General features: G+C 38.9%; 1 protein-coding gene across 1 annotated transcript; it reads left to right on the plus strand.

Annotated features, from left to right (window-relative positions):
• Positions 1-17: 17 nt before the first annotated feature.
• On the plus strand, positions 18-27,989 carry ttc17 (tetratricopeptide repeat domain 17). Its single transcript, XM_056259032.1, has 25 exons — positions 18-254; positions 603-692; positions 826-995; positions 1,111-1,222; positions 1,314-1,445; positions 3,074-3,183; positions 3,345-3,492; positions 3,687-3,826; positions 7,920-8,080; positions 8,286-8,398; positions 8,675-8,821; positions 11,769-11,884; positions 12,129-12,279; positions 12,448-12,519; positions 13,949-14,173; positions 15,541-15,727; positions 16,396-16,527; positions 17,841-18,103; positions 18,189-18,339; positions 20,109-20,229; positions 20,333-20,492; positions 20,607-20,690; positions 22,366-22,485; positions 26,542-26,685; positions 26,800-27,989. Exons 1-25 carry the CDS (start codon positions 45-47, stop codon positions 26,929-26,931), a joined length of 3,591 nt encoding a protein of 1,196 aa, XP_056115007.1. The 5' UTR covers positions 18-44; the 3' UTR covers positions 26,932-27,989.

Here is a 27,989-nt window from a genome sequence, read left to right on the forward strand (position 1 = left end):
GGAGAGGCGGAGTCACTCTGTAACCCGGAAGCAGATTGAGGTGAATGACGCGAACCTTTAGGGTCGAATGGACAGACGGTAGAAATATGGCGGGTGTCAAAAGCAATAGCTTAGGCAATCATTCCAGTAATAAAATCTTCTGGAGCCCGTCCGTACGAGGACCGGCGTTCATTTTTATCTGTGTACTGTTGGCCGAGCCCGGGCGAGCCACGACGCACTGGGTGGTGACGGAGGACGGGAAAATCCAACAGCAGGTAAGCAACTGTGTCGTGTTTAGTCACTCCATCGCTATCTAGATCATATTTACAAGACAAGAAAGACGAGAGAGCCTCAACAATCACTTTCTGATCTGATTGTTACCCACTAACACTGCTTTATACAGCTGTCAGGCAGATGCGTGCGTTGACAGCTGTTGTCTGCTGCTTATCATGATATCACAGCGCTCTCTTGTGTACTGATTCAATAATACTGTTCAAATCATCAGCCTGTTTTGGCTTCCTGATGTCATATAACCTGTGATCTAATATCTATCAGATAGTGACTCTTGCTCTAAAGCATGTGTGTGCATTGATTTTGCCTTTCACACACTCTTTCGTTTTCAGGTGGACTCTCCTCTTAACTTGAAACATCCCCACCATTTAGTTCTTTTCATGCAACAAGAGACTCGTGTGAACTACCTCAAGAAGTTAGAGGTGATGTTAAGTCTCACATTCAACAGCCTAAAAGGATCTTTTATAATGTGCCGTGTCTTGAAGAAGACCGCTCTAAAGTAAACACGCTTCCCTAAACTATTAGCCTGACAGTGAATTATTGTACATTTTGCAGAAGCAACTAGTTGCTCAGAAGATTCATATTGAAGAGAACGAGGACCGGGATACTGGTTTAGAGCAGCGGCATTACAAAGAAGATGCTGACTGTGTCACAGCTAAGGTTCCTTTGGGAGACTTGGATCTCTATGATGGCACTTTTATATCCCTGGAAAGCAAAGACATAAAGTAAGTGTTTGCTTATGGAGGAAATGTGTTTCCTCAGCATTTTTTTTATTTATTTATTTTAATTTAATGAACATTTCAGTCGTTGTTATCACATACGCCATTCCATTTTTTCTAGTCCAGCGGATTTTTTAGATCAGATGTCACCTCTACCCACAGACCTGGAAAAACCTGACTGCAAAAAAATTCTCGATCTCCCTTACAGCATTCATGCATTTCAGCACCTCAGGGTGAGTGTTTTGAGTGTTTTAAGCTGCACCCTTACACATATCTTTATTTTATTCTCTCACATGTACCCTCATTCTGGTTTTTCTCTCTAAGGGTGTCCAAGAGAAGGTAAACCTAACATCACCCTTGCTTTCAAAGGATGACCCAATCTTTGCCTCCCTGCCTCTTAAGCTGGGGCAGAGTATGGATGAGGTTGGGCATCAGATACACCAGGCCCTACTAAAAGTAAGTTGTTTTTCTTGATTTTATATTCTGGGTTTCCACAATCATGGAAATCCTTGAAATGTTACAGTTATAATTTCTAAGCCTGGAAAAGTCTGGGATTTTTGGTTCCACTTTATATTAGGTGTCTTTAACTACTATATACTTACATTGAAATTAATCATTTGATACAATTAAATTGTGTACATGTTTTTACATTATTACAATGTAATTGCAGCTGTAATTTATTTATGTTAATACATATAGCCTAATTACACTGTTGACCTTCCCGTACCATTTAATACACCCTTAAACTTACCCATACCATCAAACCTGTCCTTAACCTTAACCTTACCCGTATCCCACCTCAATAGCAGCAAAAGTGTTTTTTGCAATACAATATGAACACAATAAGTACTTTGTAATTATTTTTTGATGTAAGTACATAGTAGTTAAGGACACCTAATATAATAAGTGTGACCAAATTTTCTATAGTGACTGGAAATCTTTGTTGTTATGTTCTCCTCTAATGTAATATGATTATTCTTCTTAAGATGCAAGCAGTATCAATATGCAGGAATGAGGGAAGCAGCCATTGTGACACAAAGCTAATAGTTTCTTTTGGCAGTGGTTCTCAACTGGTTTTGCCATGGGATCCACATTTTCCCATGGCCAATAAGCTGCGACCTAGATTTTTCGGAATTTAAACCAAGAAAATGTATTTCTCAATAATGGTACACACACACACACACCGTCCCACTTTAATTAACATACACATAAATTGTAAGAGTATCACTAACACTGATAAAAAAAGAAAAATAAAGACTGTATAATAAGGTCAGGCTATTAAATAGCAGTCACAAACTAGTTTATGTTGTGTTAGTAGGTATATAAGCCACCACAGTCATTAAAAGTATAGAAAATAACAAAAATCTAAAATAAAGTGGTATTTCTGGTTAAGGTTACAGAAAATACAGTTATCAGGTTACATACACTGATACACAACACTAACATGAACTGTTTATGAAACATATGGACACTAATCCTGATGAATAGAATGAACATCATACCTGCATGTTTTTTTATTTTTTTATATCGGTTTTGGTTAATATTGGATATTTAATTGTGCATTCTCAATTTCTCATATCCCTTATTTTTACATTTAACCAACTTAAATTTTCATAAAGTTCATCTTTAATAACACTAATAATTTAATAACATTGTTAAATGTAATTTTTTAGCAGATCTCAAAATGAATACCCATTTTTATACTGTGTAAATTATAATGATGTGATGCTCTTGTGGTGTTTGAAATGATTCATTTTGTTTTATTTATTTAGACAAAATAGTAGATCATTTTAATATCGGGCATTTATCAGCCTAATATTTGCTTTATTGAAGACATTAATAAAAAATAATTGTTATTTAATTCTTAGGATTGGTACATGAAATACAAATGTGAATCTAGGAAAATGTACTCATAACTGGTGAAGTAATTGAAATCCATTAGTGGAAAATCTCTTCATTTTTCTCTATGGTGCAGTTTTTCCTCTATGATTGCAGCCGTTAAAGTTTCACATATAACAGCAGAAGTCAGCTGAAATGGTTATCCCTGAAGATTAATGATGACTTTTTTTTTTTTTTTTTTTAAGAATTCCTCTTCATGGGTGCTTTATAACTTGGCCTCTTTCTATTGGCGGATAAAGAATGAACCCAGCCGAACTGTGGACTGTGTGGTCCGTGCCCTCCATTTTTCTCCAAGGTAACTGGAAATGACACATGGATACAAATGGCAGATGTATTGCGTGCATAGCATATCACCAGTAAAATTGGTCTCTCGCCACCTGCACAAAGAACTGCACAAGTTGTGTCATCTTGTTTTGCATAAATTTTCATGTATTTCCACTTTTTTTTTTTTTGCAGGCAGCACAAAGACGTTGCTCTCGTCAATATGGCAAATGTACTTCACCGAGCACACTTCTCAGCTGACGCAGCCATCCTTGCCCATGCGGCTCTGGATCTCACCACAGATCTGCTAACCAGCCATTACACCCTGGGCAACATTTACGCTGTGAGTGCAGCGTTGTGAAGAAGAGGGATGGCTACATTTTAAAAATGTTTATGAACTTCCTGATAATCCAGTCTGTGCTCGCACTTTCTGCTGGACAGGAAATGGCAGTTTTGGTTTAGTATCTGATTTCCTTGTTTTGTATCAAATGACATGTTCCTTTTGCATCTCTCTCCTTCCTCCTGTGTCTGTGGTAGATGTTGGGGGAGTATAATCACTCGGTGCTGTGCTATGAGCAGGCCCTGCAGGCTCAGCCAGGCTTTGAACAGGCCCTGAGGAGGAAACATGCCGTCCTGTGTCAGCAAAAGCTGGAGCAGCGGCTTGAGGCTCAACACCGGTAACATTTGTTTTCTCATGGACTGTCACTCTTTTTCCATGCAATCTCATTGGTAAAACCTTCAGAGTATGAAGTAGCCTTGTTTAGGGGTGCGCCAAAATATCGATATGGCGATATCTCACGATATTTACTCCCGTGATCGATTCTCGATGCGCTCTTGCCAAGTATCGATCTTAAAAGCCGTTATAAAACGCTCTATTCATTATCCGAGTTGACTGGATTTGACTAGCTTTCATGAGGCACACACGCAAAGTCTCTCGCTCTCTCCCTCTCTCCGTGCTATGTGTTATGCGCGCAGTAGGCTGTTCTGTCTCGCATGCGTGCTCTAGATTCCGGGAGATTTGAACTAATTTGCGGGCATCAGGGAGACGCTATCATTATGCGGGAGACTCCCGGAACTTCCGGGAGACTTGGGATGTCTGGCTTTGCAAAAGTCCGCAAAACGGGAAACACGACCACATGTACAGACACCTCACGCGGCATCACCCGGAGCTCTGTGAGAAAGCCGTGGTTGGTGCTGGCTCGAAGCCGACACACCCCGGCGTAAACATTTTTATTACTACTGATTGCAGCAATGCTACACTAAAATAGTGTCTGTGACTGTTTTGTTGCAACTGATAAGACACAAGTTGTTTTTGTTATTGTGTTTCATCCCAAAAAATAAATGGAGATTAATTTTCCTAATTAAAAAAAAAATTGTATTTCTTAAAACATGATATATTGTGAGTTATTACTGATAATATGTCGATTATCGCAGTATCGCCATATCGTGATATTATCGGTATCGTGAACAATGTATCGCATATCGTATCGTATCGTGAAGTACCCAGCGATTCCCAGCCCTAGCCTTGTTACTGCTAATGAGTGGCTCCCCATACACTCTGTTTATAATGAGGAATTGATTTTGGATCATTGCAGAGCCGTTCAACAGGGGATCCGTGACCTCTAGGGTGGTACTGTAGGTCTCAAACCACTATAATATATAATCTATATAAATGACTGGATTGATCATGACGTCATAAACATTGAATCCACTTGGCTTCTGTATTGGTATTCCTTTACATTCTATTGAATTAAAAAGAAATCATCTGATTTTAATGAGAAAACATTACCTAACAAATCCACGCTTTTAAATCTGAAGACTCCCTGTACATTCTTACAACGCAAATGTCCTAAACATTTAAATGGTTTAAAAGTGCTATAGGTAACTTTTTCACTCTTCTAAAGCATAAAATATGTTTGGAGATATTTAGAAAACATGCTGAGTTCACATACTCGTTTCTCTGAAAAACACTTCTACAGCCAGTTATTTTACTTTGAAATGGGCTTTCTGTGTCGGAATGTTTGTGTGATCTCGCCCACTGCCAGTTCAACCAATAGTATTTCGACACCCCGGGATGCCAGTTGGCAGGAAACACAGCGTATTGCAGCCAGCAAACAAACTGGGTCAGAGATTGTAAATTCTACCCAACCTAAAAAGCCTCGGCGTCCATCTAAAAATCTCTATGAACGAGAGCATATTAAAACGTGGATAAATCAACTCATCAACTTACTGTGTGTAAGTCTCCTCGGCTTTCATTGTCAATTGCGCTCGTTCCTGTTGCGTGTCCTCAAACTGGCAACACGCGTGAGCACCAAGTCTGAGGAGGAGGGGACAGGGGAAACAACGATCTCCGATATTTTTAATTTGGACTCTGGTCATTCTTACAGACTGTAAAAAATTTCAATTGAAGTTATTGTAAGGTGAATTCAACAAGGCATGCTGTGTCTTTGAAGCAACAATTAAAGGCTAAATAATTTTTTCGTGATTTGTATGGCTGACACGCAGCGACATATACAGTATTATCAGCTGTATGATGTGTTTTCACCCTGATGTTTAATTTCGAGAGATACCCAGCGCGCCCAGCGAGGGAGACTAAATAAACTTGTTAAAAAGAGATCCAGTGCGAGAGAGGCAAAGAGAAACGCATGTTTTTAATTTAATTATGTTTCTTTGGACAATTTTCGTTTTGTACTGTTTTAATTGTTTAATTTAGCTGTAATTTCTTTGGCAATACAAATTTAAAATGTCGCAAGAATAAGATTAGCCTAGTGTTTCTTATTTTGCATCGCAAAAGAAATAAACTCTAAACCGATGCAACCCTGTTTTAAATTTAAAAAAACTGTCCCGACACTTTATTTAAACCTTGAAATGTTCGAACTTGGTTTCAAACTTAAGTAATTTTAGTGTTCTTTTACATTACACAATAATTTAGCAGACTAAAGACGAGCTTCTTCATTTTCATTTTCTGATGCAATCGGCTGACAATCTTCCTTCATCAGTTTTTGTCGTTTGTGCAGCGGCTGCGGTTCTACAGGAATGTAGCAAATTTATGTTGTAATGATAATTAAACAAAACTCTTGACTTTAAATAAGTAAACAGTTATAAACAGTTACTATTTAAGCATCAAGGTGGTAAAATATAAACGCTGTAGGCCAACATCGGTTAACAACATGTATGCTACATTGAGATTCGATCTCGGGTCGATTGAAGCTCCTCGAAGCTCGTGTTGATGCGTAGATCACTGAGCTACCGTCTGTACGCTGTTAAAATTGTAAAGCCTCATTGATGTAGCCTAAATGTTTTTATTGCTATGTTTTATGTTGAAATGTTTTCATTAGCTATTTATTCAATTACATTTCAGTAGCCTAATTTCAGTATTGTGATTATGAATTATTTTAACTACGTTTCACTTGTTGAATTCATCTGCTACCAGCTTTCAATCGCTCTGAATCAGCGCGGTGCGGCAGCAGATTACGCATTAGGGAGAATAAACCGGAAAAAACGAACACTTTTATGATTGTAGCGCCTCTTAGCGGTAAAAGGCAGCAAATACACCACACATTTTACCGCCGCGGTGGAACGGCTGATGTGGGCATTGTCATGGCTTGCCTCACATTTGCGTTTGAATAGCGCGCGTCCTCCGTGGGCGTGTCAGATTAACGCGTAATGAAGTGTAATGAGCTGGGGAAAAAAATACTGACAGCACTCTCTTTTCATACAGATTGCATAAACTGAGAATATTTGTTTTTTATATAAATTACTTCATTTAAAAGAAGAGAATTCAAGCTTCATAAAGAAAAATCTCTCGTGCCTGTGTGACAAGTATTCGCGGAGTTACAGTTAATCTTAGGACGCGTTTCAGAATGGACTTCACTGACAGAGAGAACGCAGAACTCGCATCATGTTTGTTTTTCTTTATTTGGTGAAAAGCACAACACTTTGTTTTTATTGTGAGTATCCACAAAAAAAATAGAAACTTAACAGGATCTAATGATGTATAACACTTCAATGTAAGATCAAAATCAACTGAGTATTTTGAGTCTCTTTTGCACTGATAAGAAAAAAAGCGAGCAGATCACGCCGGCGTGATTGCGGACCCCAGAGGGTTAAATTCCCAACTTTAATTTGCTTAAAGTAGGGAAGTTTCCCCACTTATTAAGTTACATTCATTTTCATTACAGTAGCGAATATCAGATCTGCTGATGGACGAGACGCCTCAACATTTGTATTACAAATGTCAAAATGATTCTTCTGAAATCTGAATACATATTTATGCTTTGTAAGGCTTGTGCATACTGCTTAATTCACAATGTGCAGTTATTCACTGTGGTTATGTAGATGTTGTGTTATATAATATTGTTTTTATTTGTATAGTAAAAAACATAGTTTTCAATAACAGTATGTATTTTGAAGCAGTAAATGACGTAAACGTGTTTACGTCAAATGAGGTTAAATGAATAAGTAGCTCAATATATATACAAATAACATACAAATAAATACAAATAACACTTAATTCATATGATTGAGCATAAAGTTACTTGTTTCTTGTAGACTTTGTCTTACAAACCAAGAACCACGTATTCGGTTGTAAATAGTTTGTCAATATTGACACAATATTCTTGTTTCTGTCAATATTTTGGTAGTTACAACAAATAAACGGAATAAAATGACTACTGTTCTGCATTTCTTACTCCCAAGGAAGGGAGCACAAATAAAAAAAAACACTGCGAGTGTGAAATGTACACACATCTTCTTTCACTGTTTGTGCAGGTCTTTGCAACGCACCCTGAATGAACTGAAGGAGTACCAGAAGCAACACGATCATTACCTGCGGCAGCAGGAGATGCTGGACAAGCACAAGCTCATTCAGGAGGAGCAAATCCTGAGAAACATCATCCACGAGACCCAGATGGCTAAAGAAGCACAACTCGGTTAGACTGCATATCTTCACCTTTCAGTTCCATTCATACAGTTTCTGTTACATAGACCCTCAAACTCAAGGTTCTATATAAGATTGTGCAATATACTGGATAAACAAGTTTCGCAAGCCTGCCAGATATTGTTGACGCCAGGTTTATTGTCTCTCCTTGTTGCTCACATGAATGTGCATAAGAGGTATGTGATGTTTTGTTTCAGGAAATCACCAAATGTGTCATATGGGCCAGCAGAAGTTCACCCTGCACTGCCCTTTTGATTTGCCTGTACGGTATCACCGTGGAGAAGTGTTTGAAAATGTCCACTACATTCAGGTGAGACTGAAAACATGTGGCAATACTGATGTAATGTTGGTTGCAACTTCAGGTTCACGTGGGCTTTAATAGTGAGCATTTTTTTTACTCTTAAACATCACCACTGCGCAGCTGTCTATAGCTGTGGTTCTCAACCTTTTTGGTGTCTGATTAGCTGAAACGAACTTGATTATAAAACGGTTATAAAATGTTTTATGAATGCAATATCTCCTGCTTGTGCGATATTGCTTTAGATGTCAGTCATCTCATTCTCTGACATGTTGTGTGTGTTTGTAGTTCGGTGAGGAGGTGTCAATAGCCAACAGTGTTGCTCTGGTGTCCGAGTTGAGTGTGAATGAGAGTCACAGTCCTCAGCAGTCCTACACTGTGTCCTTAGGACGGGAACCTGCAGCCCACTGGGACAAGGAGATCACCTCTACTGATGTAAGATCTGATGAAAGTTTGAATGAAAGATGAAAATTCTGTGAAATGGGTTTAAATATGGTCAAGAGCTGATAAGCACTCTTATGGTTAGTTTATTATATATATATATATATATATATATATATATATATATACATACACAGCATACAGTATAGATAGATATATAGAGATAAATATACTGTACATACACACACCGTATACGGTGAGTATATATGTCTATATATATATGTGTGTATATATATATATATATATATTAGGACTATCAGTTAAACGCGTTATTAACGGCGTTAATTTTTTTATCGCGCGATTAACAGTCTTTTTGGCCTAGTAAACTTTGTAGTTTTTTTCACATGCTTTTGGAACAGGACGCGCAAGGACGTTTTGCGCCGCGCAAGGACATTTTGAAAGCGCAAGCGGATCTAGCTAGACCGGAAACAAAACAACAGGCACGCCGCACACACTCGTTTGGGCTTGCGAGCCGGCCATATAGTTGGTTAACGTTACGTTTTGAGTGGATGATGAGCGCGAGACGCCGAAATGGATGCCAATAAGATTCTGAATGGAAAGTTTACTTTTAAAAAGTTGCCAAATGGTTCCATTGACAAGACCAAAATGATCTGTGTGTTTTGTTGTTGTGAACTGAGCTATCATCATCACAGCACGTCCAGTCTGAAATACCACTTGATGATGGCCAAGCGCACACACACACACAGCTGATGCGAATTCTCCGCCCCCTCGTCAATATCAGGACCTCGTCAGTATTTCTTTCACCCTTTTATTGATGGACAGTGTTACATTGTGTGAGAGATTATTTGCTCCAAGTGAGAATATTAGTGTGAAATTGAACACTGTGCAAATGTTTTTTTAATTGAAAACAACATTGACAATACTAAGCAAGCCGATGCACTTTTCCATGTTGATAAGAGCATTAAAATGAGAAAAAAGAATGGGACAAAAAGAAATCAAGAGACATTTAGAATATATAAAAATGTGCGATTAATCGCGAGTTAACTATGACATTAATGCGATTAATCGCGATTAAATATTTAATCGTTTGACAGCACTAATATATATATATATATATATATACTAGGGCTGTCACTTTACGTTCGAAAATCGATTGCACAATCGATCGGACCAACCAACACAAGTATCAAAAACGAAAATAGGGAATTGATTTTAACGGCCTTCTCTTGGAGAGCGTCCAGCTCGTCACGACACGCCTGCAGCGAACGCGCGTCAGACAGCAACTGCAGGCTCTGACAAACACATAACAGCAAACTACTTCTGCATAATGTGTCTCTTTTTACAACAAAAATGTGAATTCTGCCCGTATTCAGACAGTTTCATGCATACAGATACAGATTCGGGCTACGGGCTACAATCGCCTACGTAGGCGAAATTTGTTTGACATTTCTTATCGTGAGAGCACAGCCATGTTGAAGCCTGCAGTAATGTATTTCATTGATGTTATGGCAGTCCACTCTGCTTATTGTTTTTCGAGAATGTTGCACTCCTGTTTGTCATTGTGCATGAAACTTCACGCCAATAAGATCAGAAATATTGCTGACTTGTGCACGCCTCAAGCGCACTCTTTACGTTCGTCCTAATGCCTGTTAGTTGTCCATGGATTTGCCTATATTTGGCGTTGAAAATGGAAACAATCGATTTTACAATCGATTCAATGAACACTTATGTCTCAAAAATCGATCAGGATTTTTTCACAAAAGTGACAGCCCTAATATATACCCTGATCAACCACAACATTAAAACGACTGAGAGGTAAAGTGAATTATCTTGATTATATTGTTATGCAATGACATAGGGATGGGATTGATTAAACAAATGATTGAATTTCATGTATTGAAGCAGGAAAAATGAACTGAGTGACTTTGACAAGGGCCAAATAGTGATAGTTAGCTGGACGACTGGGTCAAAGCATCTCCAAAACGGCATGTCTTGTGGGGTGTTCCCTGTATGCAGTGGCAAAAACTTAATGTTGCCCATGATAGGAAGATGTGAGAACACACAGTGCATCGCAGTTTGCTGTATATGGATCACCGTGGCCACAGACCAAATTCCCCAGATCTCAATCCAATCGAGCACCTGTGTGATGTGCTGGACTAACAAATCTGATCAGTAGGAGCCCCACATCGCTACTTGCCAGACTTAAAGGATCTGCTGCTAATGTATTGGTGCCAGATACCACAGGACACATCATAGGTCTTGTGGAGTCCATGCCTCAATGAATTAGAGCTGTTTTGGCAGCACGAGGGGGACTTATACAATATTAGGCAGGTGGTTTAATGCTGTGGCTGATCAGTGTATGTTAGAACACAATATAAAGGTGTGTTCACACTATGTTGGAGTTACTGTAATTACATTATTCTGACTCGTAAAAAGTCATATCCTCCTGGAACTCACGATTACAACTTCGGAGAGCTCTGGAGATATTTCAGAGTGTCACTTGACCATTGTAACACCATGAGAAGACACTCAAAATTGTGGCAGCTTCAGCAGTAAAATGTAGTTCAGTAGTTATCTCTGAATTTTTCTGTTTAACAAGTCCAACAATTGGTAATGTCTTAATAATGCAAGCATAATCTGAAAAATAAACGAAAAACAGGCTACAATATAATTTAATAGCACAGAGTTGGATAACTAACTAATTTCCTACTAAATAAGACAAATGAACATTAACATTTTAAGACAAGTTTTTTTTGTGGTTTTGCCTATTGATTACTTAAAGTTTGCGTTGCGTAATTTTGTGTTTATAATGTTGCCACAGAAACGCATAATTCCAATTCTGAGGAAGTAAAGCTCAGAGTAGAAAGTCCAGGTTGTCATGTCATCTAGTAATTACTGTAATTGGTGTGAAAGCACCATATGTCTGTACTGTCCTGTATATCTAGACGTCACATTCTCTCTGGTTGTTGTGTGTGAACAGGAGAGTCAGACGGTGCTGTGGCCCAGGAGGTCTGACTGTGCACAACGATTCCCCACGATCCCTCCTGTGCACCTACTTCCCACCTATTACCTGGTCCCTGAGTCCCGCAACTTTAAGTAAGACATGCGGAACCGTAACATGAACTCTTATGTTACTTCATCAGTATAAACTACAAGATCACAGACACAATGTATAGTAGCATAACCTTTCCAGATGTTACATCATTTATTATAATTGATGCTATTTTAAGGGCAGAAAGCTTGAGAGTTTTGGCTGGATTTGGAAGCTGGAAAGCAGGTCTGGTGTATTTTTATTTCTCTGAATTGTATTAATCAATGAGCTTTTTATCATTGTTACCAGGGCTCTGCATATCCTCTTGGACAGCAAAAGTCCTCCACCATCAGAAAAGACACCTGACTGTAGCTTTAAAAGTCTTGTCACCGCTAGAGACCCGCTGGACTCTCTGGCCTGGACATTGGAGAAGGAGCGGCCTGATCCACATGCTGCCGAGGTATGAGCCCGCTGTCAACACTGTCAGTGTAAAAGAAGTTCTGGTACCACACCCTTAGTTTAGCTGAGCTATTTGTGCAGGTAGATGAAGCAGTGGGGTATTTGGTATGTAGGAGGGTTGTGTTTTCTCAGGTGAGTCATTCTGTGTGTGTGTGTGTGTTTTGTGAAGGTGCTGCTGAAGCGCAGTGGTGGGAGGAGTTTGGAGCAAACCGGAGCACTGATTGCTCAGGCTCTGGACAAGGTAAAAGAATCAAGGTTGCATATGGCTCATGTCGAGTGCATTAGCAGTTGCACAATTTGCTTTGTGTCGATAATTGGAGACCAAATTACTCCATTGAAATGTAAATGAAAGATTTAAAAATTTGATTAAAAAAAATGTGTAAAAAAGATTAGACTAATTGTGTAAGGATGGACAGTGTGGAGCTGTACGGACAGAATTGAAGAATCAAATCAATTTAAAATGAAAATGTAAAAAGTAATAGCAATATACCCTCATGTCTTTCCACACCCATATACTGTTCATTTTGCTAAGGTTTTTTTTTCTATTCAATGAGAGTTCATAGTTACTATTGACTGTTCAGCTCAGAATAGGACAAAAATAATCACAATAAAAGCACCATAAAATACGACTTGTGTCGCTGTAGTGTAATGTAAATAATATAAAGTGTTCTGAAACCATGCAATGCATTTGCATGAGGAACAATCCCAAATTATAGCCATTATTCACTGATAATCTCTTTTACAATCTATTTTATAATGTAATTGGCTTTATGCACAGCTTCACTACTTCCTGAACTTCAGCCAGCCCTTTGTTTCCTGTCTGTCATTATTGGACAAACTGATTAATTCAGGTGTGCCTGGCCTCAGTAACAATAATCAGGCACACCTGGACTAATCAGTTTGTCCAATAATGACAGACAGGAAACAAAGGGCTGGCTGAAGTTCAGGAAGTAGTGAAGCTGTGCATAAAGCCTATTTATTCCTGTGATGCAAAGCTGTATTTTCTGCATCATTACTCCAGTCTTCAGTGTCACATGATCCTTCAGAAATCATTCTAATATGATGATTTGCTGCTCAAGAAACATTTATTATTATTATCAGTGTTGAAAAGAGTTCTGCTTTATATTTTTGTGAAAACCTTGATACTTGTTTTTCAGGATTCTTTAAATAATGGAACGTTTATATGAACAGGATCTATTTGAAATAAATTTTGTAACAATGTAAAAGATCACTGATCACAAGATGTATTTTTGCTGATAAAAGTATTTATAAAAAAAAATCTTATTGACCCAAACTTTTGAATGGTGGTATATATGGTACACACATAGGTGGTGAATGGTGCTTTTATAGTGCTGAATTGGCCTTTTAGGAACTGAACAGCACATGTTCACTGTCTTGATGGGGAACATTTCAATGTGAAGAGTCTTTAAAAACATTTGTGTATGTGTGTTCCACTGAATAAATATTGGAACCTAATGCAGGTGAGTAAATAATGACAGACGTTTCATTTTTGATTGGATTCACATCTTAGAAATTGTTAGCTGCTTATAATTGGTTGTTGTATAACATCAGAATTTGTCTGTCTGCAGCATTTTTAAAATAGAAATAGAAATGTGACAGTAAAATCAAGAGCATTAAAGAAGATCAAATGGAAAGTCTCTTTCTCACAGATGAATGGACCGCTGTGGTTGATGCAGAATGAGGCAGGTCTTTTCTGGCGTGCTAAAGGAAATGGCTCACAAGCTTTGCTGTGTCTGCGTCAGGCGCTCCATTCTACCCCTCCTCAGCACAGAGACATGCCTCTGGTCAACACTGCCAACCTGCTGCTGCACTACGGCTTGCATGAAGAGGCTCATGATCTGCTGCAACAGGCCCTGCAGATCAACCGCTCTGAGGTACGTACTGACACTGACCTACAATGGAGACCGTTGAACACCACACCTGTTATAGTGCAGACTTTGACTTCAACCACCCACTTTACACTGTAAGTGATTACATAACTGGATTGCAGTGTAGACAGCTTGTTGATTATCTTATTTTGACATGCCACCAAAGACTATACATATACAAAGACGGTTCACTCATATCACAATGAACGTGCAATAAGAATACACCGTCCATGATCTCCCGTGTTTCCTCTCCATCTCTAGTACATCTCTGTTGGTGGCATTATTTGTACATAAGTCTATTTACGTCTACTAACTATCATTGCTTGCGTTGATTTAGTGTCACATGCCTGCACGTTGAGCGTGATTTTTCTCCAATGAGGGGGAGGAGGGGGCTACAGCACTTGTATTATTGCACTGATATTAGCTATTAGCTGTGAGCAGACCGTGTTGAGCAATGTATTGGAGGAAACAGCGACCATAAATGTAAGGAGAAAAAGTTGCTTGTCAGATTTTCCTAACAAGCAACCATATTTTTTAAAATAGGCCCAACAAACCGTGACCCGTGATTAAAAAAAAAATATATATTTAAACAACTTACCAAAAAAAGAAGCCCACAGTCGCTTATTACAAGTGGACTTGGCATCTCTGGTCTCGTTCATTTCTTTTTTGATTAGCGTTGCCACCTTGTGTCCAAACTAATCAGTGCAAAAAAGTTGTGAAAATAAGTGCATGTGTTAGGTGACCACATACCGGTAGTCTGCATAGTTAGAAAAAGTGAGTAGGGTATTCCTGCAATTCTGGAGGCTGCAGTTTCAGGACTCCAGTCCTAGGACAGCATTTCTCTAGGAACCTAATTTTAATAATTTAATAATTTATTTTTATGTACATTCAAATTTATAATAGCTGCTCTCGCTGGCTCTTACGTTCGTGACTGTGCTTAGCTGCTTCTAGTAAGTGTGGCTAGTTGATTGTTAGCTTACCTGTGGACATGCAGGTGTCACTTCAAACTTGAATTAAAATTGTAGTATTTTGATACAAGTCAGAGGGCATTCATTTTTTCCCATCATTTTCTTTGGAATCATTGGCCACTTACATGTTTAGTTGACAGCCCTATTATAAATGTATTTTATAAATTAAAAATGTTTAATATAAGAAAATTGGGTGTATGCTTTTTCTTACTTGTGACTCTTTCAGTAGATGCCCAACAAAAGCTTTATTAAAAAAAAGTCTCTCTCTCTCTCTCTCTCTCTCTCTCTCTCTCTCTCTCTCTCTCTCTCTCTCTCTCTCTCTCTCTCTCTCTCTCTCTCTCTCTCTCTCTCTCTCTCTCTCTCTCTCTCTCTCTCTCTCTCTCTCTCTCTCTCTCTCTCTACCAGCCTCACACCCTGTTAAGTCTGGTCAACGTTCACCTCTGTCAGGGTAACCTGTCTGGCGCTCTGGCAGTGTTTCGTCGGGCCCTGACTCTCACGGTTCACTGTCCCCAGTGTCGTGCCAGCCTGCCTCTAATGCGCTGTCTCCAGTTTTACCCCTTTCTTTACAATCTCCAGCACCAGGCCTGTCCATGTAAGTATCCTCCTATGTAAACCCATAGGACCCTCCCATCACTGATCCAAGAGTTTTCCCCCTGGACAGCTACCCCCCTTCACCTTCCTCCATCACTTACTCCTTCCTTCTCCCTGATGTTGCAACTTCAGCGGCAGAGCGCTCAGCACTCTTTTTATAGCCCAGGCACTGTAATCTTTGAGCCAATTTTAGACTCTTTACCGTTGCATCTTCTATTCTGGGTTTGCTCCATTCCCTCTCCTGCTCCCCTTTTCTCTTCTCCTCAGCATCCTGTGCTGCTCCCCTTCTCTAGCTCAGCTCTCTCTCCCCTGGCACTCATCTGAGCGAGAGACACTTTGAAATAGCGAAATCGTGTTCTCAATAATTCAGGGCACTGAAAATAGCACAGGCTTTATTTAGATGCCGCTGCACTCTGCAGACAAAAATGAACTCATTGTCCTCTTCTCATTTGGGGGAACTCTAAGCTAATGATTTAGGGATTAATTTGGTGACCACCTTCTGAACTAACACACTCGTTTATTCACAGTCCAAATGATAAAAATGTGTCCAAGTGTCCTGTTTTTCTACCTTTTGTTACTTTTTTATATAAATAATGCAGTTATATTGATTGAATGCAAGTTAAGCAACATGTGAGCTGAAATGTGTGTGTGTAATGTGTGTGTGTATAGCTGGCTCTGGCTGTGAGGCAGAGGAAGACTCTGAGCTGGAGGACTGGGACTCGGGCAGCAGCGGCAGGCAGGAGGCCTGGGACACTGATGCCATGCCTGTGTCTGCTTTAGAAGACTCTCTCCTCTTTGAGAGTAAGATTAATAATGGAGCTTATGTGGCTTCTTTCTTTGTGTTTGATGTTCACATAAGATGCAGTGGACTCCATCCAACAGTCTGAGACCACTAGCAAAACAATTTTTATTTAGCATTTTTGTAATTTAGTAAATAAAAATAAAATAATAATTTTTTTTATATATATATATGTGTGTACATACAATATATACTGTATATATATATATATATTACAAATTATGATATTAGCATAACAATTTAAGTGCGTTCACATGCTCATTGTCACAAATATATTTATTCCTTTAGTGACTTATGAATAGCAATGAATCTTAAATATCTCCTATTCATTTTTATGTTGTAGTATTTCCTTTTGACATTGTTCAAAATCCTAAATCTCTCTTTCCAGGTTAAAATTGATTGTGTAAATTATTGAGGTTAAATAGGTCCATTGTCTATTGTCAATAGTGTAGCAATGTAAGAAGCACAACACACGAAAGTCATTTTCAAACCAAGCAGCTTTTTGTTCACATTAAGCTCAACCAACTTGAACACGTTGGATTAACTGTGGGGAAATTTTGCTCTCACATGAAATTCCTGGTCTTGTGGATTCCTGTTAAAATGCCTGGTATGTCCACTAAACTTCATTACAAAATAACTGTGACTGCATCTTTAGGGTCTTAAATTGGCTCTGTGCAGGAAAGGATGGCACCATAGTAAGAATACTATATCTGTGATATTTATGTCTTTCTCAACTCATTTTGATTATTTTATCAGAAATCAAGAGACTGCCTCGAGACTGCATTGAAATATTTCAATGTGATTTTCAAACAAAAAAACAACAGATTCTATATGTCTTAAACGGCATTAAAACGCATAGAAAATGCAAACATGGAACTCAGTGTAATAATTTTGTAATACAACAACTTTCTCCATGCTTTATGGACATTTTACTCGAGATTCAATTTAAAAGTGTGAAAAAAAGTCTGAGATGGTAACTGTCCTGTCCTTGATAAATTAAACATGCACTGTTGTGAGGTCATGTGATACAGCAGTATAGTACACTTCTATTTTAAAAATGTATGGTTGCATAATTTATACTGTTTCATATTTCATGCTGTTTCACTTACTATTTTTAAACAATAGTTGGCAGGACACATGGTGTACAATAGTATTTTATTTCAAACAGCCATTATCACATTGCTGATGTCAATCCACATGGAAATAAATGAATTAAATCATCTGAATAAGGACTTCTGCTTAACTCTTGATTCTAATACAGTGTGCTTCTAAACAACAGCTTTCCTCTTTACTTTCATTATCTCGTCTTGTGCAGAGGTGGTGGTGGACAGTAACGGCTCAGGGGAGGCGAGTGGGCAGGAGAGGGGCCGAGAGCAAAAGGCCGAGGGGGTGGAGGAAGAGGAACAGGACTGGCGTCTGAGAGAAGAGCTGATAGGAGCGTTTGAGGGGGCTCTGGACATGAACGGGAAGACAGGGGACCTACGGGGCATCCGCGTGCTGAAAAACGACAGGGTCATGGGGGCGAGAGCGGGAGGACCCTGCTTCGGCAACTGTGAGGATGATGAGGGGGCTGAATGGGTACGTCTGTCTGTTGAAAAGTCCAGGAACGTTTTGCATTTGAAATCGAAGTGAATTTGACTGCTGTTCTTTTCTATCTCTTCAGATAACATTCCAGGTGAAACGTGTGAAAAAGCCCAAAACCGATACCTCAGAGGGTTGGGTGGGAGATGGAGATGTTCGTCAGAGTGAACCAACATCAAGCAACTCCATCCTTGAGATCAGTGGGCCCACAATCCCCTCACCTGGACCCTCAGGTGCTGAGAATGAACTGAGAATGCTTTGACTATCAACGCAGAGCAGTGCTATCTTAGTATTATTTAGATACAATTATAGTGTTTATTCATATTTTGAATATTCTTATATTTTATATAATTATCAGTTTTATATGAATATTTTCTTTTTAATTTGAGTAATTTTGTTATTTGATTTTGTTTTATTTGTTTTGTTTTTTAATATTTCTGTTTAGCTTTATTTTTTAGTACTTCCACTTCAGCTTAAATTTCAGTTAGTTGTCTTAAAATCATTTTTGTTAACAAAAAATCTTAAACTTAAAGGTGCCGTGTGGGATTTTTAGCGGCATCTAGTGGTGAAACTTGCAAATTGCAAACAGCTAGTCACTCGCGGCCTATCCCTCGGTTTTCAAACTCGAATGAGAAGCTACGGTGGCCGACGTAAGACAAAATATGTCGTCGTCTGAGTCAGCAGCAGAGAGTAGTAAGTCAAGCAATGAGGTTTCTTTAGCGCTGTTTGTTCGCTTTCGGCTACGGTAGAAACATACCTTCAGACCTTCATAGAAGGGGATTCCCGCGCCTATGTAGATATAAATGTCTCATTCTAAGGTAATAAAAACATAACGGTTCATTAAGTAAGGTCTTTATACACCACTGAAAACATAGTTATGGATTTTATATTGCATCTCTGTCAATAGATCCTCAGAAATATTACACAATGCACCTTACATAATATAATAATAGTAATCAGCTGATTGTCTCACGAACGTAACCAGCACATTCTCCCCACAAAGCAAACCCATAATACAGCGAGGGAGAAGAACCACATGAAACTATGCAACTATATATTTTTTCTAACAGGGTAGTAAAAGTTTAGCTGGCTAATATGAGCTGTTACTGTGGCTGAGCTGGTTAAAGCGTTAAGCCTTGTTTAAACTCGACGCGTCCGCATGAGCCCAAAGGTGCGTGCGGCAAAAATAACGTGATTGTGACAGCGCGCGCGCCTCCGCCTCCCCTAGACACCCTTTACTACACACAATAGGCTTTTTTTCTCTGATTTTGGAAACTCGATCGACTTAAAATGCTTCCAAGATCGACGGGTTGGTGATTCCTGTAACTGTTTTACGGTCAATGACAAGAGTAGCCTACTTATCAGCTGTCTCACGAACTTAACCAGCACATTTATCCCCACATAGCAAAGCCATAACACAGCGAGGGAGAAGAATTAAGTTACATGAAACAATCCAACTACATATTTACACCACTGACAAGGGAAAAGTCACTACTCACGGTGTTTATGACTAGCTTCTTCTAGCTTCCTGCGGCTTCTCTTTCAATGTAGTGACGAAACGCGCTCTGTAACGCTGTTTGTTCGCTGTCGGCTACGGTAGAAACATGACGTCACAATATGGCGACCTTCATAGAAGGGGATTCCCGCGCCTATGTAGATATAAATGCCTCATTCTAAGGTAATAAAAACATTACGGTTTATTAAGTAAGTTCTTTATACACCACTGAACACATAGTTATGGATGTCATATTGCATTTCTGTTAATAGATACTCAAAAATGTTACACATTGCACCTTTAAAAAAGATTTAAAAAAAAGATAAGAAAAAAATATCTTAAACTTAAACCGTAAAGATTGAAAGTGTTGCCTTGGAAACTCTGAAAAATTGGTTTCCAAGGCAACACTTTTAACCTTTTATGTTTTAAGTTGTAAGATTTTCATTTAATATTTATATTTTTTGTTGCAAAAGGTATTGAGACAACATTAATGTTTTGTGTTCATAGAGCGATGGAAGGACTACAGCAGCCTGGGTTGGCCCGGTCCTGAGGAATGTCAGCGCACACGTCGTGTGGACCTCACAACTGTGGCTAGTACCTGGTTGGCTGTGTCTGCCAAGAACATAGAGTAGGATATCATTCCTAGGGTCATTCTGTACTCTTAAAACACAATTGGGATGCTTTCACAGTTGGCTCTTTTCCACTAACATATGATTCTGAACTCCTTACAGTATCACAGAGCATATAGATTTTGCCACTCCACTTCAGGAACCTGCGGTGGAGCCGGTGTGCAATGCCAACCTCCCTGCTAGTATGCACACACTGGACCATCTGAGCGGTGTGGCCAACCGCGGAGGCATTCACTATACTGGAGAGAGTCAGCTCAGAGAGGTGCTTTTTTCCTCCTGTTTACATCCGTGACTGATTCTGCTGATCTGAAAGCGTCTGATGTTTGTGGATGGCTGTCTTGTCTTGTCTTGTCTCACTCTTGTTCTTCTGTCACAGGTGTTGCAGAATCTGGGAAAAGATAAATTTCCCTCACTGTCTTTTGAACAAGTGGGAACACGTATTGCTAAGGTGTTGGAAAAGGTATGACACGGAGTGTTTTTATGCTATGGGAATGTAGCCAAGTGCGGTCACATGCGCTTTAAAAGTTGCCTTCAGTTGGATTAAAACTATTTTTTTTTTATAATGTCATGTAAATGCTTTAAGCCCTATTCACACTGGATTAGTATTACCTATGACCTCTAGTCATTTATAATAATTGCGGAGGTTGTCTGATCTTAATCCCGTGCGAATCGTGTCTGTTATTTGTAAAGTAAAAATTCCCCCCCAAATGACCTACCATATTTCGCCATATATCATATTTTTTACCATATATCATATTTTTTAACACCGAGGTCCTATGATAATATTAGTCCCATGCGAATCGGCATCTCTGATTTGGCGGGGACGTATATATTTTTTTCAAGGTTTTTATTTCCTGTGCACCTTTTTATCCATCTTTCGTGAAGAATGGAGGCTGCGTTGTAGTGTTTTGATATTAATTTGGGTGCTGGGTCATATCGCTATACCTACACCACAACTATACAATTTGCAGAAAGATAAGGCTGAAAATCATCAGAAGAGCGAAAACAAAAAGAATGATTAGATGGAGATGAATGACATGTATAGCATCAGCATGCGGTAAGGAACATTATTCTGTTTATGACATGTCATACAGCTAGACCTATAATAACGACAAGACATTTCCAAGCAATAGCCTATCGACATCATATCCGAGAGATAAGTCAGTAAATTCGAGTAAAAAAAATCACAGGCTTCGCTTATCCCGTGCGAATGCGCCACACGAAATTCAGATGTGGGTGGGTAATTTCTAAATCACACGATGTCCCCAGATAATACTAATCCAGTGCGAATAGGGCTTTAGTCTGAATGATGTCTGAAATTATTTATATCAGTCTGGTTTTTGCAAAGTATCAGACCTACATTGCCATTCAAAAGTTTGAGTTTGGTAAGATTTAGTAATTTTTTGGTTACCAAGGCTGCATTTATTTAAAATCATGGAATATAATTACAATTTAAAACCATTAAAACATATTTATATTATAAAACAATCTATTTAAAAAATAGATTTTAACATTTAATTTATTCCTGATGCAAAGCTGAAGAATTTTTAGCATCATTACTCCAGTCTTCAGTGTCACATGATCATTTAGAAATCATTCTATTATGATGATTTGGTGCCCAAGAAACACATTATTAATATTATTATTATTGATGTCGAAAACAGTGTTGTGCTGCTTAATTTTTTTTTTTTTTTTTTTTTTTTTTTGTGGAAATAGTGGTAGATTTTTTTTCAGGATTCTTTGATGAATAGAAAGTTCAAAAGAACATGATTTATTCTAAATTTAAATCTTTTGTAACATGATAAATATCTTTGCTCTTCAAAATTCAATTCTTTCAAAAAAAAGAAAATCTTACTGACCCCAAAATTTTTGAACAGTAGTATAGATAATGTGATAGTGCGGCTTGGTTATAAATCCATCATGTATAATCTGACAAAAATTGTCCTTACAAACAGACAGGACAGTAGCTCAACTGTGCAAAAAAAACAGTGTTGCTCGATTATAACTGTGCGTGTAAATATATTTCATGACTGTTTGTATATCTAGCTGAGAACAACTCAATGGAAAGTTTATCAGTGAAAAAGAGTGATCGATTTTGATATATTTCGTGATCTGGTTGTTTGTATATCCATTAGAATCAGACGTCCTGGGTTCTGTCCAGCATGGCAGCATTGTACTGGAGGGTGAAAGGTCAGGGAAAGAGAGCCATCGACTGCCTCCGCCAGGCTCTCAACTACGCTCCTCACCAAATGAAGGTTCTGCTCATTCACTTACTATTAAGGCCCCGACTTACTTCAGGCGAAATCGAAGAACGAACTGGTGTGTCGTCATTTCAACCCATATCAGGCTAAAACGAAGTTCATTTCCTGTTTGTTTCGGGAGTTTGATACAGCTTGCCAAAGCGAACTTTCCAGAAAGGTTCGCTGACTTTGCTCTGACTGGTAAACACCTTCAAACTACCATTGGTCCATAGCGATTACGTAATGGGTAGGTGTGCTCTGTGGTAGAGGTCTGCTACCCATCCCAAGCCCGACAGGTCCCGAAAGTCAGCTTAATGTTTCATGAATAGCTTCGGGTTTGGGTTTCTAACCAAGAAAAACTAAATGTATTAAGGTTTGCATACCGTGTGCTGTGTTGTGGGCGAAAGAGCATGGGAGCACATTTATATATAGGTTAATAATTTATATATTAACAAAACTGTTTTTGCGCATGTGCCCCTGCTCTCACGTGCTCTTTCGGTCACAATACAGCGGACGGCACTCAAACCTTAAAGAGTTAGTTCACCCCAAAATTAAAATTCTGTCAGTAATTACTCACCCTCATGTTGTTCCAACCCCGTAAGACTTTCGTTCATCTTCGAAGCACAAATTAATTTATTTTTGATTAAATCTGAGAGCTGGATCATTCCTTCATAGGCTTCTAAGGGATTGAAACTTGGTGGCCCAGAAAAGTTAGTAAAAACATCGTTAAAATAGTCTAAGTGACTACAGTGGCTCAACCTTAAGTTTATCAAGCGACGAGAATACTTTTTGTGCACAAAAAACAAACAAAAATAACGACTTTATTCAACTATTCATTTCCTTCTCTTTCGGCCTCGAGATAGTTCACGTAGTGGAACTGCGCAGCGCTTCAGTGTTGTACGTCACACGTAGGCTCACTATTGGCCGACGCTGGTCATGTGTGTGATGCGTGTGACGTACAACACAGAAGCGAAGGAAATGAATAGTTGAATTAAGTAAGTCGTTATTTTTGTTTGTTTTTTTGCGCACAAAAAGTATTCTCGTCGCTTGATAAACTTAAAGATTGAGCCACTGTAGTCACTTGGATTATTTTAACTATGTCTTTAACTTTTCTGAGCCGGCAAGTTTCGAACCCTTAAGAAGCCTATGGAGGAGTGAGCCAGCTCTCAGATTTAATCAAAAATATCTTAATTTGTGTTTCGAAGATGAACGAAAGTCTTACGGGGTTGGAACAACATGAGGGTGAGTAATTACTGACAGAATTTTCATTTTGGGGTGAACTAACCCTTTCACTATGAGTGCGATAAGACAAAAAAAATTTAATAAGAAAGAACTTTTTACAATGACAATTTATGCAGGGAAAGCTGCACTGCAACAAATTCTACCGAATAGGTAAAATATTCGGCAGACACAGTCACTCCTCGTGTTTGCTGAATAACAGGTGAGCCAGGGGATTGCACTACGCAATAATGAGTGTGTGGAGTGAATGAAAGTAAACTAAGCACAGCGCAGTCGCACATCAAATAGTTGCGCTGCCATCTCTAGAAATCAGAGCTTTGTCAAGAGTAGCCTACTACTATCAACTAAAACACATTTTAGACTATTTAATAGGTGTATTTAAATGTTTAAAACATTTTATGATATTATACATGATTGAGTGCAAACTATATGAATTAAATGAAATCAAGTAGCTGTCTCTGTGCATCTCTCTCTAAATCAAATGCTGCGCTCCAATTCGCATACTATCCATCCTAAATAGTTTTTGAAATTAGAATTAGTGTGTCCCAAATTGTAGAATGTTGAAATGAGTATTCCAAAGATACCCGGATGGTCTTTTTCCGGTTAGAATTCGAAGTGCAGATCCGTGCACACTCTAACCGCTAATATTGCCCACAACCCATTGCGAATCAGATGAGGATTCGATGAGAACTACTAACACGAATAAAATGTGTTAAGTAAAACTAAAAACATGGCGGGTGTGCGAGTCCGACGGTTAAGTAGAGAGGTTTAGATAAAGGGGTTTGAGTGATTAATAATCAGTATCTAACCCTGACGAAAATACACTCACCGGCCACTTTATTAGGTACCCCATGCTAGTAACGGGTTGGACCCCCTTTTGCCTTCAGAACTGCCTCAATTCTTCGTGGCATAGATTCAACAAGGTGCTGGAAGCATTCCTCAGGGAGTTTGGTCCATATTGACATGATGGCATCACACAGTTGCCGCAGATTTGTCGGCTGCACATCCATGATGCGAATCTCCCGTTCCACCACATCCCAAAGATGCTCTATTGGGTTGAGATCTGGTGACTGTGGAGGCCATTTTAGTACAGTGAACTCATTGTCATGTTCAAGAAACCAATTTGAAATGATTAGAGCTTTGTGACATGGTGGAAGTAGCCATCAGAGGATGGGTACATGGTGGCCATAAAGGGATGGACATGGTCAGAAACAATGCTCAGGTAGGCCGTGGCATTTAAACGATGCCCAATTGGCACTAAGGGGCCTAAAGTGTGCCAGGAAAACATCCCCCACACCATTACACCACCACCACCAGCCTGCACAGTGGTAACAAGGCATGATGGATCCATCTTCTCATTCTGTTTACACCAAATTCTGACTCTACCATCTGAATGTCTCAACAGAAATCGAGACTCATCAGACCAGGCAACATTTTTCCAGTCTTCAACTGTCCAATTTTGGTGAGCTCTTGCAAATTGTAGCCTCTTTTTCCTATTTGTAGTGGAGATGAGTGGTACCCGGTGGGGTCTTCTGCTGTTGTAGCCCATCCGCCTCAAGGTTGTGCGTGTTGTGGCTTCACAAATGCTTTGCTGCATACCTCGGTTGTAACGAGTGGTTATTTCAGTCACTGTTGCCCTTCTATCAGCTCGAACCAGTCTGGCCATTCTCCTCTGACCTCTGGCATCAACAAGGCATTTCCGCCCACAGAACTGCCGCTCACTGGATGTTTTTTCTTTTTCGGACCATTCTCTGTAAACCCTAGAGATGGTTGTGCGTGAAAATCCCAGTAGATTAGCAGTTTCTGAAATACTCAGACCAGCCCTTCTGGCACCAACAATCATGCCACGTTCAAAGTCACTCAAATCAACTTTCTTCCCCATACTGATGCTCGGTTTGAACTGCAGGAGATTGTCTTGACCATGTCTACATGCCTAAATGCACTGAGTTGCCGCCATGTGATTGGCTGCTTAGAAATTAAGTGTTAACGAGCAGTTGGACAGGTGTACCTAATAAAGTGGCCGGTGAGTGTATATTTATTCAATGTTATCATTATATTTCATCTGCAACAGCATTGTGAACTTTTGTAAAGATACGTTTGGTCATTAACTTTTAAATGCATCATTATGCAATATTCTCCGCATGAAAGACCCTTGACTGACAGGGTTCAGTCTTAAAATGCAACAGTACTGGTCGGGTCGGGTCAAACGATCTTGGTGACGGGCCGTGTTCGGGCTTCAGTTTAAAGCCTGTGCAGACCTCTACTCTGTGGCTCCACCTTCTTTGAAGTGGAAACATTCCGGTTCATATATTCTGTTGATCTGTTCAGTTTGTTGAGGTCAGACGTCCATGAGTAAAAACATGAACATAATGGAGAGTTGCTTTATAGTAGGAATTGAAGTCGTAATTCTAATTGAAAGAGACCCTGACACTTTTTTTCATGTTTAATATTGTAAAGCTGCTTGATTTTAAGCAATCTATTGTATGAAGTGTTATATAAATAAATCTGATGTGTCCTGACTCCTGGCAAGGGCTGAATTACGGAGCTTGTACAAATATATCTATATCTACATATTTTGTTGTGCGTTTATTTTGTTATTGAGAGGAAAGCGCACAGAACATATTTACATATTCATCTAAATGCTCTCTGCAGTTTGGGCAGCGTTGGGATGTTCGCTAACAGTATATCGCTAAAGGTATTTCAAAATTATTTTTACACCTAAGTGAAGAACAAAAAAAGAACTTCGCCGTGAGTATATCGGGGCCTTTGCAGTCTCAGAAAGTTATTTTCCATTGGTTGGCTTGACATAAATATTTATTCCTGTTCTGTTAGGATGTGCCTCTCATCAGCCTTGCCAACATCTTCCAAAATGCGAGGCTATGGGGGGACGCCCTGACTGTGGCGCGCATGGCAGTGGAAATTGCTCCTCACTTTGTTGTTAATCATTTTACTCTGGCAAACGTCTATATAGCTATGGTCAGTGAAATAATTTTTTTTTTTTTTTTTTTTTGGAGACCCACTATTATGAAGTTTTTTAATGATGTTAAATGATGACTGTGTCTAATACATACTTAAATGATATCTTCATAGGAGGAGTTTGAGAAGGCCATGCATTGGTATGAGTCGACTCTAAAACTCCAGCCAGAATTTGGGCCAGCCAAAGACCGTCTGCGTACCATCCAGTGCTACCTCCTCTCCAAGAGGGACCGGCGAGCTCCCTGAAAATACACACACACACATAACTTGAACATGCTCCTTAATCTTAGCTATCAGTGAGGAACAGAGTGTTTGTCTATTTGTTGTCTTAATTTCATACATATAAACCATACCATTACTGTCTATAAGGTTGGCTTTCAATTGAACAATGAAAACGGTTTAATTTTTTCAGATATTTAAGACAATTTTATAATGTTTTATGGCTTAAGGGTTGTTTGATTATTTTCTTTTTTAGTGAAACATCCTGATATTTCTAAAAAGGGATATTTTTTTCTGGGGTTGAGAGTCAACATGGAATGTGCCAGACTATTTGAATGCTAATGTTTTTTTGCAATAACACAAATAATACAATGAATCTTTTAGTCCCACCATATCCATATGTCCCTCTCTCAGCAATAGCTGCTAGGTGTATAAAGGGTATCTTAAAATGTTTTTCAGAATACAGATTGTTAAAAGAAACACTATAATCCTTTCTTTTACACATCCATTTAGTTATTGCTAATGTTAACAGTTCAGACCGTTACATCTTGCTGTTATCTAGGCTTGTATGCTCGGAGGATTTCCTTGTATCTGCCATCAAAGCAGGCTGAAGCATCTTGTACGTCCTCCTGTTGCTTTTTCTTAGCTAAAAATATCCACTACTGCAAACATGTGGAGAGGAGAGTTTCCCCTGATCGTTTACTGCACTGCTTTCAAACTACTGTTATAGCTGACATGGAAACAATCTTTAATGTTCAGGCTGAAGACAGAGCCACTGGCAATATTTAAACTAAGCAAAAGATCAATAACAATGTGGTTTGTGTTTTTAACAGCATATTTATTGTCGTTTTTTGAAAGGGACCTTCAATAAGACGATTTTGCTCAAAGTTCTATAATACACTTCCAATCACTTTACTTTTCACAGCTGAGCTGTTGACTCTTTAAGTTTTGAACTGTATTTTTCTATGTATAATACTTGGAAAGTTAAACAAAAATTTAATTGGAAATGGACATGAGCTTTTTAAAGACAGGTTTATGATTGTTTTCTGATTAATGACCTAAATTAAACTTGAATCACGCATTCA

Source organism: Rhinichthys klamathensis, unplaced genomic scaffold (assembly GCF_029890125.1).
Source record: "Rhinichthys klamathensis goyatoka isolate OS25496 unplaced genomic scaffold, OSU_Roscu_1.1 h1tg000161l_1, whole genome shotgun sequence".
Lineage (NCBI taxonomy): Eukaryota > Metazoa > Chordata > Actinopteri > Cypriniformes > Leuciscidae > Rhinichthys > Rhinichthys klamathensis.